The 12,676-nt window shown below is 34.6% G+C and overlaps 1 protein-coding gene across 1 annotated transcript; it reads left to right on the plus strand.

The window, feature by feature from the left end:
- The first annotated feature begins 7,491 nt into the window (after positions 1 to 7,491).
- On the plus strand, positions 7,492 to 9,793 carry LOC128550857 (glycoprotein 3-alpha-L-fucosyltransferase A-like). Its single transcript, XM_053530776.1, has 2 exons — positions 7,492 to 7,599; positions 8,712 to 9,793. The coding sequence occupies exons 1-2, from the start codon at positions 7,531 to 7,533 to the stop codon at positions 9,777 to 9,779; spliced, it is 1,137 nt and encodes a 378-aa protein (XP_053386751.1). The 5' UTR covers positions 7,492 to 7,530; the 3' UTR covers positions 9,780 to 9,793.
- Positions 9,794 to 12,676: the final 2,883 nt, after the last annotated feature.

Raw genomic sequence — 12,676 nt, forward strand, 5'->3', positions numbered from 1 at the left:
CGGTGGAATTGCAGCATATATACGTGGCATTTCGGATAATCTCTTGTTGTATAATCAGAAAACCGATAAAATACTTCAGTCGAACTAAACTTATATGCAAAACATACTCAAATTTACATTGAAAACTATAAGAAAACATTTCTTCGGAATCTGTGTGTTAATGTGGACTTGTTTGTCATGTCCCTATAATTATATTTTTATATAGCACATTATTTCAAAATATAAAAAGAGAAAAATAACATTAAAGTATATTTTGTTTGGTTGTTCGGCAAGTGTCAGACTGAACAAGTTAGGGGATGTAAGTAATCACGACTGTGCATTTTTACGTCTTTGGTACTACGCGGCCAGGGATCAAACCCACGACCTCCCGAACTCGAAGCGGACGCTCTGCCGCCGCTACGCTTCCGAAGCGGTCACTGTAATTTTACACTCATTTTTAAATGGAATACGACAACGACGTGATTTGTGGTATCAAATATGATTTAAGAAACGCTTTTTATTGCATAATAAAAAATCTAAATGTATATCTAAATGTAGTATATATAGTATATAAATACAAGCATTGTTTATCAATCAAAATGTTGACTTTTTGACCTTTTTTAGTTAAAAGGGTATGCTGTAAAATTTAAGATATTTTTTTTTCTTTTATTTATAATTGGAGGGATGGTATCATTAGCAATTATTCCAAATTTCTCTTAAAGATAATTTCATTTCTTTGACTGATGTAATCACTTTAATACATTTATCATACAGATGCATCACAGTTTGACAAATATTTGTGAAAAGTCACAGTAAATGGTATACACTACAATATAGATAAAAATGGTTAAATTTCTTACTGAAGAGATACATGATTATTTATCATATGAAATTTACCATTTATTAAGTGCAACGATTCTAACTGTTTATTGATACACCATTCAGATATGTTGATATTTCAAAAACAAGACGTAGTCTCCCAGTGGTTTTTATATATTATACCATTCTATGATATACATATAATGAAAAACATCGTGTATCCGAAATAAAGCTTTATCACACACAAAGTTCATGTCTTAAAATGCGTGCACTGGGCAACAATTTAAACAATGAATCAAATAGAATATGTACAAGGTATGTAGTTTTGAAATAATAAGTCATTTGATTGCAATTAAAACAGTTTAGGGCAATAACTACAAATAGCATTAAGATGCTCAGTCAAACATGGGACACAATTTCAATTGATTTCAACTTAGTTCAACTTGGTTACCTAAATACGTTTGATGAAGGGTGCCTTGCGGAAGTTTTAGTCCAATATAATGTAGTTTTTGCTATAGACTGACACTGAATTAAAAGAAACAACTTTTAATCTAATTTTTCAAAATTGATAAGAGTATGTTAAGAACGCAGGTATGGACTGTACAAGGAAAAATTAGGAATACGATACGAAGATCTGTCTTTAACATATTTAGGAATGGGTGATCTCCTTTTTCCAATAGTATTACTTTGTAATGCATCCATAAAACTTTGGTAAAAAGCAGTCAGCTTTATCTTAGTGCGATAGTTTGCTTCGTACCAAAACGAAGCTTGAGTGATATGTTATCAAATACGTATTTTGTATGACGTTTGTGCATTTTAATTTCATTGTATCTTAATAATGCATATAAGTACAGAATTTTAAGTTATAATTTCATCAAACGGAGTAAAAACATATGTTCAAAATTAACCACACAAATGGATGGATGTAGACCATTGGTATTTAAAAGGACCCCGTTGGTTAGTATTCCATTTTTTATTCAGATAATTTGAATTATTTTTAAATATCTATTACATTTTACGATCGGAAGAAAAATAACGTATGTATATAAACATACATCAACGCTGAATTATAAAAATGAATGAGGGCACTTGAAATATAATAAAAATAACATTAAGAACACAAAAGGTGTACGAATATAACAAATTTGAATGCCTTCTGTTTAAAAAGTTATTGCATATAAAAAGAATACAAGCCATTAAAAGTTTTATATTTATATTATATTTGCTTTAACCCACCAATCGATTTTGAAAATTTTATAAAATCAGAATTGCTAGACACGATAAAATTCATTTAGAGGAGTTTCCCTCCTGAATAATGAAGAATTTTTATGAGCGAAGACGTCTGTACGGTATGAAAATTTTAAATATAGTTCGCTATAAAAAATACGGATTTTTTTCGTCTTTTATCTTTAAGTGGCCGTAATAATTGTACACCACATACATTTTAGTTGCTATAGTTAAAATAAATCTAATCTATTTCATTTCAGCAGACTTTTTAATTTCCAGCTGTTGTAAAACTCCCCTTTAGGTTAAGCTTAATGTTACGTGTACAGTATTGATGCTTTACAGAAAATGTAATAGACTTATCGTATCAACAATGCCGTACCATAATATCTAAGAATATGAGCTTCCCGATATCATTTTATAGTTGATAGTGTTCATTATGTTTAAAGACATCACATATGTCATCAATAAAGTCATTACAAAAGATGCATTTTTCCGCAGCCCGGCCCTCGTGAACCCATATCAAGATAATACTAAATAGAAAAATTCATTCGACCTTTACTCAGGGAATTGCTTGTATAAATAAAAAAATAGAAATATGAGTAAATAAACAAATAGATAAAAAATAAAAAGATAGATAAATAAAATAAATAAATAAATACATGAAATCTTCCCTTTATAACTTGTTCAAGACTGCAGATTCAGTTTACTTACTAACAAATGATTATTAACGGCTCGCTTGAAAAGAAGCAAATATTTGATGGGTGACGTCAAGAATGTACTTAAAAATCAATGGAAATGTGTTAGAATCGAAATAATATATCTAGATGGCTCTCGAATAGATTATTGTTTGTTATAGGCTGAACATCACTAAATCCGGCTGTTCTTTATTTTTATACAAAAATGATTTCAGAGCAGGATTTCGCATTTTCTAGCATATTAGACTTTCAAAGACTTTTATTTCCATAAAGAACTATATTGCCAATTAAGAAAACCAAAACGAAAATAGGGTGTTAACTTTTAATAAGAAAACTACAGTGTCAGAATAATGTGTATGTTTGATATATTCATGATGTTACACATAAGTACAGATAGTGCATGACTCTCCTTTCATGCTATCATTGCTATAATTATTGATGAATTACTGTTAATAATAGGATTTGGGTCATTTGTGGCTGATTTGAGTTCATTATGTGGATAGCTGAATCCCAGCATCACACATTATGTCATATACAAAAGTTAAATGGAACCAGATATTTATTATTCATACCAAGTACTCGTTGTGAAATACTATGTATAAATTTGGACCAATCAGAACACGTTCTATAAATAGCACCAATCAAAGCTCACGTCTGCTGAGGTATAAATAGGTAGATGAATGACAGAGAGTTCATTCGGTATCCAGCGGTTGAAAAAGACACATGGAAGATTCAACTAATAATTTATCCCAGTATCTTGATAAGGAGACTATTGCAGTTACCCTGTCAGGTGGATAAATTATTAAAAAGAAGACTTTGGAAGTTCATAACTAAAGAAGAGTAACAAATTTGATAAAAGGGTTTCAAAACTATAGGCCAGCGCATAGGAGTTTTACCTTTAAAAGGGAAATTTAATGCTAAGACGATAGCAAATATAGGCTGAACTCGGGAAAACTGAGACAGAACCTAGAGTTTGGTAATCAACTGAGATAGTGTGAGAGTTCCAGCTTAGAGACGGTTCAGCGTTATTGGCGAAGTACAACCAAGGCATCGGGGATATACCTACATTATGATAGCATATAGGCGCTGAGAATCCAGGAGTCAGGGCAATCGTACAGAGTTGAGAAGGACAAGGGCCCACATCTATCGATAGGACTCGTAGTTGTTGATTCAAAGACATTGTCTGACGGGGAAATTCAAAAAAAAGACCAGTCAAGTGTCTCTAGCCTATGGGAGTTTTAGCTAATAGAAACTTGTTAGTTTGAAACATTTAGTGATTTGCCTGATCCCTGAAATTCTCTAGCTCATAATTAAAATCATTTAAGAATAATTGGTACACGAATCATTTAGGCAAGGTAGCCAGAGGAGAATTCTATATATTATGAGATATTTGGTCTCACCAGCTTTACGTTTTAGCAAAAGACATTCTATTGCGTTTGTCAGCTAGTCTAAGACGTAGTCACCTTAGGGATAGGACCCATTTCATTGTTCAAGATACTAAAGGCGTAGGCACTTCCCTGGGTCATATAACTAGTATCCTGACATACAGTTCGTTAAATACAATCCGCTGAATTTACTCCTTTTCGCTTCTTTCAATTTCTGTTTTCGAGACAGTAAATTCTTACGCCGCCATTTTTGCCTAGCGTGTGATAAGAACATGTCGATTTCGACAGAATGCAAAGTTATACATACTGAAACGCTTTAGCGTTAAAGTAAACACGTTACTGTGTGATAGACTTGCGGAGGCTTACATTTGTTTCTGTAGTAAACAGCCTTATATTACCCGGGCTGCACCCACATGACATTATTCAATCGCATCTGAACTCCAAATAAATAATTTATTTATTGAGAAGTCAAAAAATGAGATATATCATTTCTTAAACAGCACATAAAGAGGATAAATTTGTCCTTGTACATGTAATGACCTTCTCCGCTTTCTTTCATCCTTTCATGTCACGAATGTATCCAGCTGACCTGCGCAAGTCGTCAACATATGACCTTTAATTATGTCGATGTGACATCCATGAATTTAAGAGGTTTCAAACTCTAATCATGTAACTTACAGATATGTTTGTTTGTCACTCACTGAATTTTTTATTGGAGAACACAGAGATTAGAAAGGTATTTTGCAATGAAATATGAAGTGGTACTTACACACTGAAGTCTATAACATCTCATTTTGGACAACAACTTTGGGCGCGTATGAAATAATGGAACGGAATCAAAGGATATAAAGATTGTTTTGTAAATTATTGAGGTCACCCTTGTGAATTTCTTGATTTTTTTTGCAATAATCGTCAGGTTTTCTCCTGGGACTGAATGTTTTTCGCTACGGAAATTAAGTGCTGTTTATTTCTGAACGCAATTACCAAGGAGTACCTATTCTGAAGTTGTTTTTTTTTTTTTGTGCGTTGTTCTGTCCTTCGTCCGACAACACCTCCAAGCCTAAACCACCAGTCCAACTTGATGGAACGTCACAGTGATGTTCCTAGCAAGACCTTCATTAAAATGTTTAAAGGATTGAATTCCATATAGAACTTTGGTTGCCATGGCAACCAAAATAATTTTTTAAAATCTTCTTGTCCAAAACCACAGTATCTAGGGCTTTGATATTTGGTATTTGACATTATCTAATGGTCCTCTTCCACGTTTGTTCAAATTATCCTCCTAGGATCAAATATGGCCACGCCCTGCGGGATGGTTACATGATTCACATAGATTTATACGCGGAGAAATTTGAAAATATTCTTGTCCAAAGCCACAGGGTCTAAGGCTTTGATAATTGGTATATAGCATTATCTAGTTGTCCTCTACCAAGATCGTTCAAATTATTTCCCTCGGGTCAGATATGGTCCCGCCCCGGGGTCACATGTTTCATATATACTTATATATGGGAAAAACTTTGAAAATGTCCTTGTTCAAAACTACATGGCGTAGGGCTTTGATATTTTGTATATGACATTAACTTGTGGTCCTTTATTAAGACTGTTTAAATTATACTCCTAGGGTCAAATATGGCCCACCATTGGGGTCACATGGTTTACATAGACTTGTGTAGGGAAAAATAAAGATCTTCTTGTCTGAAACCACAAGACCTAGGCCTTTGACATTTGGTATGTAGCACTGCCTTGTGGTCCTTTTCCAAGAATGTTAAAATCATTACCCTGGGGTAAAAAGAGGCCCTGTCCCTAGGGTTCTTAGTTTAAAATACAGCCTTGAAATTTTTATGATTTGTACAGTTTAGCACACCAATCTTAAAACTGACTTTCAGTGATCATGAATGTGACCTACTGAATTTTTTTTGAAGATACAGCCTTAAAATTTGGATGACACGTACAGCTATGCACGTCAATCTTAAAACTGGCTGTCAGTGACCATAAATGTGACCTACTGACCTACTTTCTTAATATTTTAGCATCGGTTTGACATTTGAAACATGCAGATCATATAACTCAGGTGAGCGATCTAGGGAAATTACAACCCTCTTGTTTTGTAATCGATGTCCATTTCAATGATAGTTTTCCAAGTCATAAATTTCGGAGAATTTCAGGTAAATAACTTATATTTATATAAATAAATATGCATATGAATCAATATATATTTTAACTGATTTTTTTCCAAAAACACAGTTCAAGAAAACCTGTACGATTCAAAATTATGCTCCTTCAAAAAATGAAAAACCAAAAGATATCAACCTTATGATTTCAACGATGTCATTTTTGACTAATTTACTTACGGTATAAATAAATAATCAGAGGTTGAAAATAAAGTGAGACAGACTTTAGTAGCGCATTGCGATATGTAATAGCTTAGTACGATCACTGCAAACTGTCGCCATTATTCTGAGTGTTTCACGTTATAATATCAACAGCTGTATGAATAATATTCATTCTAACCTTCTGGATAGTTTTTTCGCATCACACTTGTATCGTTTCTCCAGTAAATTTCTTCGCAGTTGTTACGACAGAAACTCGGCATTAGGGCTTCCGCCAAGCTGTTTTTTGTTGTTGTTAGCCGTGTGTTTGCTGTTAGCGTTCATGTTTTTTCGTTTTATAGTTAGTTGGGTGTTTTAGGACAGATCGTTCTAAGATCGAGTTTGTCGAAGTTTAACCATTTCGCGGAACAGATATTATCTGGACATGTGTGGTGTGCTCGATGGAATATGTCTAATTTGTTCAGTATATCAAGAATTTTAAAGACGGTATTGGTCGTTACGTCTTTTGATTTATGATCTATGTACATGGATGTTTGCTACGTTTTACGTGTCGGGTATTGTGTTACCGTTACGTTCGTGTTAAGTTCATCTGGCGGGTATGCATTATGTGTACACAGTCCTTTGATTTTTTAGCACTGCAGGTTTAAAAGTGAAATATGGTGCACACCTCTGATCCCTATAGAATTTATCCGACTCTGCTCACCAAGACAATGCATCACTTTCTTATTTCTCTTTGCTCTCTCTGTTTTACAATTGTCTATGTTGTTTTGATGCACTCATTATGTTCACACCAATCTATTAAATCTCTGGTGTTTTGTTGGGTTTTTTTTCCTTCTTCTTTTGTGGGGGTGTTGCCTTTTGTTTCTTGTATCTGCGATTAGTAACAAAATAATGAATCATCGTTGACATTGTCGACCGAACACCAATTACCAAACTCTTTTACATTTCAAAGTGTTGTCTTTACAGGCAGATTCAACTGTAACCTAGTGGTATATTAAATTATAATTTGATTTAACATCAAAATAAACTGCTTATGTATAGATAGTAATGATATAGTAACAATCACTGAACTCCATATCTTTCTAAATTCAGGTTATGTTGTGTGTGTCCACTGGCGTCTTCCTACTAATGTGTAGACAATCATACATGTTCAAACCCATACAGGTAAGTAGTGTTTACATGTCTCTATATCACAATATAGGTACTCTTTCATAAACAAAGAGCTTCGCAATTGCAATTATCAGTAGTCACTGTATGGAAACTCTGTACGCCGAAAATCCGCGGTGTTTTCAAGATGGCGGACGTGAAATGTTGAAAGGTAAGCGTCGTTTGATTTTGGTCTGAACTTTTAAAATATGACGCCCTCTACAATAGATAATAAATGAAGCGAAAGAGCTTGAAACGGCAAATCAACGGCACGTCATCTTTTTTGATCGAACCACAGCCTCTTCCTTTAATGTTGAACTGAACACGACGTGTTGAGGATTCGAAAAACGAAGCGAGGAAACGAAATAAAAGTGACGATTTTTCGGCTAAAATGAATGCATCCATAAAATTACCTGTCCACATGTGTGAAGACTGTCTAGCTGCTGGTGCATGTCCATCATTTTCTGGCCAACACCCGCTAAAATAGATGTTTCAAAGGTTTTTAATTTGGCATGCTGTACGTCGCGGCGCAACGCGTAAACAAAGGACTGTACGCAACGGGGAAAGCAATTTCTGCACGCCACGGGGATACACATCGAGCAGAAAATCTGTACGCCACGGTGCAAGTTAGAAAAGGATCACATTCCACGTGTCTTTTAAAGAAATAAAAAGTACGAATTACAGCGTAGTGAAAATGCGTTACCGATATTCCCATGTAGCTTGCATTCCTTTTTACTTCTTTAAGTTTCCTAGTTAAGTTGTTCTTCTTTGTTCATAGTTCTTGTTTAAGTAAAATGAAATAATTACTAAAATGATAATCTCAACAGAAAGATTGTACCTGAACAATCCTACACATAAAACAAGCTAGAACAGGGTGTTTGAATATGATATAAAAGAGCCTTTTCTTCGACATTGAAAATTGAAATGTAAAAGAGAGTATTTTTTGCCAACCTTTTATCAGTTTCAACATTAAGTGATGTAAACACACAAACTCAGCTAAAGGAACATAACTACAAAGCTTGGAATAGTTTTTACTATTTCAAAAACAGTTTGAACAATTAAGAGTAACATTTGTGTATATTTAAAACCTTAGCAACTTGTTATGTCGAACGATTATGTCTGAATTTCAGGTGGAAGTGAAGATGTGGGGAAACACAGCTTCAAACGACCAGAACTTTCAAGACACTGAAAACATATCCTCAAGCAACAGGACGTTTCAAATACTCTGGTATAATCCTCCTGCCTTTATACGAGTTTATCGCAAAGACGTCATGTTTTGTGGATTTTCCAAATGCAAGTACCGCAATTGCAATATGACTTTTAACAAAATAGATGCAAATATTAGCCAAGCAGTTATATTTGATGGTCAAAAGATGCCAAGGAAACTTGATTTTACTCGTCCAGATGGTCAAGTTTGGATTTTTGAAGCTCATGAATCTCCTTTTTCATACGGTGCAAATGGTAACTGGTGGTATAGAAATAAAGAATACTTATTTAACTGGACAATGACGTACAACAAGGATAATGCAGACATATTTCTACCTTATGGAGAAATACTAAGACACAAACACGAGATTAAAAAGGACTTTAAAACCATAGCTAAAAATAAAAACCTAACACTATTGATGATAGCATCACACTGCCAAACGCATTCTAAACGACAAGAATACGTCAAAATGTTACAGAAGTATATTGATGTAAAGGTTCTGGGACATTGCGGTAAAAGATGGACCTGCGGAACTCGCTATAAACATGACGGAAACTGTTTTCAGCTTCTAAATACAACTTTCAGATTTTATCTAGCGTTTGAGAATGCTTTATGCCATCAATATTTTACAGAAAAGTTTTACGAAAACTTCGATTATGATATAATTATGTTGACACGTGGTGGTAGCCCTGGTGAAGCAAAACAACTTTTTCCTGAAGGAACATACATAGCAACAGATGATTTTAAGACTGTTAAGGATCTTGGAAACTTCTTGAAGAACCTTAGTGTTGATAAATATGCTGACCTTCTACAGAAAAAGAGTCAGTACTATTCTCCAGGGTATTTGAAGGTCTATCAAAGAGCGATGTGTAATATATGTGAAAGAATGAATTTCAAGAACAAATATAGAAAAACTATAAAGGATATTCAAAAGTGGGCATTTGGACCTCGCACTTGCCTGCAATCGAAAGATGTTACAGATATTAAGTGATTACATATTTACCCTTTTTTGAAGAATATAATGTAGTATTGCATTCTAGTAGCTATTCTTATTCTTGAAAGAATCACGCATTTCTCCGAAATATTTCGAATGATATTCTGTAATGACGTAGACTTGTATTTGTAATACCTTTACTTCAAAACAAACAAAGTGAAAATGATGCTGGTGATATTGATAACCAGTGTTTGTACTTGATGTTGCTTCTGCTGCTGTTGTTGCAGAAAGAAACCTTCACCATTGGTATAGAAGGATCTATAGTGTGATTGTTGTTACTGCTGCGGATGTTGTCGAAAAACCTTCACCAGAGATGTACAATGATCAATGGGATAAATGAACGTTTCAACGTGAAATGAATGTATTTCTGTTATCTCTTTCTACGAACACAATGGGGAACCGCCTTGATCGACAGCTAAAATTGAAAAAGACATAACTATGCACAGTGGTGTTTTTGTCACTGACAGCTCCAAGTACCGCGCCCCACTGTCTTTATTTCATTCTTCTATTAGGAGCAGTCGAAATCGGCGTATGCCGACCGTCTTATTTTTATTCAACTAAATAAATGAAAAACTAATTAATGAGTTTGTTTTTCCAACGGTATTTTGAAGACAAAAGGAAGAGTGATATGACTCGCACGATAACTGGTGGCATTTGGCAATTCTGGCCTCCACGTTGTTTGTTTGTTAGTACAGTGGGAATACGGAAAATGTTTCCAGTTTCGCAAAAAACAAACAAATTTCACCGTACTATGATACGCCAGAGCAAAGATTGGAATGGTTCAAGGAATGCTTGGAGAAATTATTTGTGTTTGTTTGTTTTGGGTTTAACGCCGTTTTTCAACAGTATTTCAGTCATGTAATGGCGGGCAGTTAACCTAACCAGTGTTCCTGGATTCAGTACCAGTACAAACTTGCCTCCGCAAGTAACTGCCAACATCCCCACATGAATTATCAGAGGTGGAGGACGAATGATTTCAGACACAATGTCTTTGATCAAATCGTCACGAAGAACATTCGCCCCGCCCGGGGACGAATTCGCGACCCCGCGATCCGTAGACCAACGCTCTCCCTACTGAGCTAAGCGGGCGGACTTGGAGAAATTAGGAAAATGCGATGGCTTCCTAACTATTGGGTTCCCAGAGAATATTGGATTAGCTGGCGGGAAATGGAAAATCTACTTAGAGCACATAGAAAAGTTTGCAAAGGATTTCAATAAAACGGTGATCATAATAATTTATGATAACTGACTAGGGTGTTTGTAAAATAAAAACAGATAGAAAAACAATTGCTTTCTGTAACTTTTTCTTCCACAAACAAATTCACTAATTAAAGCATAATCATTTATTCAAACTTCATCGAACATGCAGCACTTATTCTCTGAAAATACATTTTGTCAGCCAAAATGCTGCTGTAAAGCATAATTTAAACAATGTACAAACAAACAAAAAATGAATGTTTACTTCGGATTACACTATCCGTAGAACATATAAGCACTAAGACTTTAATCAGCGTTGTTATATTTCAATCTTCTCAGATCGTTTAGCACGACTTTTATGTCGTGTTATTGGTACTGTTTAGTTTCTAAGCTTGAACATTTCGGCCTGGGTGGTTCCAATACTCCCGCCTTCATAGCTTTGGGTATTGTATAATCACCCAATGGATATGGTGCCTGCTTTTTAATTTTGTCTTTTGGCAGTTCCTGTGATATGCAAGCTCCATAAACTCAGATATCCTTTCTAAATTCCTGTTTGTTTAGTTCTGCTCATTCTTTTGTCGTTTAGGGCAAACCCATTACTGTGAAATTATTATTATTCGTGGGGGATTAATTTCGTACCACGAATTTAAGTCCCAACGAATAAATTATGCCCACGATAATTTTTAATTGTACGCAAAGTCGCCAAAAATAAAACCCATAGCCGTTCGATCTGATCCGTAGTTGTATGCATGCCGCAGTACTAACCTGCAGCTTTCGTGTAGTTTATGGAGACTCCATCAACGATAAACATAGGTATGCGTGGGAACAAAACCGACTATTTCATTTAGAAATGTACCCATGGTTTGTTTATGACAAGTTTGTCAAAGTGAAAGTAGATACTAAGTATAGAAGTTTGACGTAGCGTCACGTGCCACCTGCACTATAATACGGCTGTTATATGATTTTTTCGGCCCCGCTTTGCAATGTTTATAACCTAGCCTTTAATTTTACTTACATGTAGTAAAATACTACGACTTTGGATGCATTAATACCTAATTCACACTACACGTTTCTCGGCAGGAAATAACACATGCACAAGTTCAACAGCTTGTAATTTTAGATGCAGACGCGCATTCCATATGGGAAAATTAGACCCATCGATTTTTCAGACGAGCGAAAATATTTTATATAGCGCAAAGAAGGAGCCCTTTACTTTATTTAAATTCATGGAAAAAGTATTATAGGTATTTTAGTTTTGCAAACGATGTGATAACATTCAATGCATTGTCTTTCTTATGAATATTTTATTTTAAAAATGAATTTAAAAGAAAATGGTCTTTTTTGCGTATACTTTATGTCTGTCTATCTACAATTAGAAATATAGTAAAATATGGATAATTTGCTGAAATTTCTTCTGTTTAACAAAGAATAAATAGATTCTTATGTGTGCTTAAAGACCTTTGCAAACGACTTAGTAATCTATATTCATTTAGCTATTGTTTCATACTAATTTCAGTTTTCTAGGTGAAGAAGAAAATGGTCTTTTTAAAGCATTTTGCATATGAGTATAGGTTTTTTTTCCTTATTGGAAAGACTCGAACATTCTCGTATGTTTCCGTCAATTCTTACGGAATTTAAGCTCCTTAACGGTAAAGACTGATACCTTCTCACCCGCTAAACAGCACACATGTACGGAT

Source organism: Mercenaria mercenaria, chromosome 18 (genome assembly GCF_021730395.1).
Source record: "Mercenaria mercenaria strain notata chromosome 18, MADL_Memer_1, whole genome shotgun sequence".
In the NCBI taxonomy this organism is placed as follows: domain Eukaryota; kingdom Metazoa; phylum Mollusca; class Bivalvia; order Venerida; family Veneridae; genus Mercenaria; species Mercenaria mercenaria.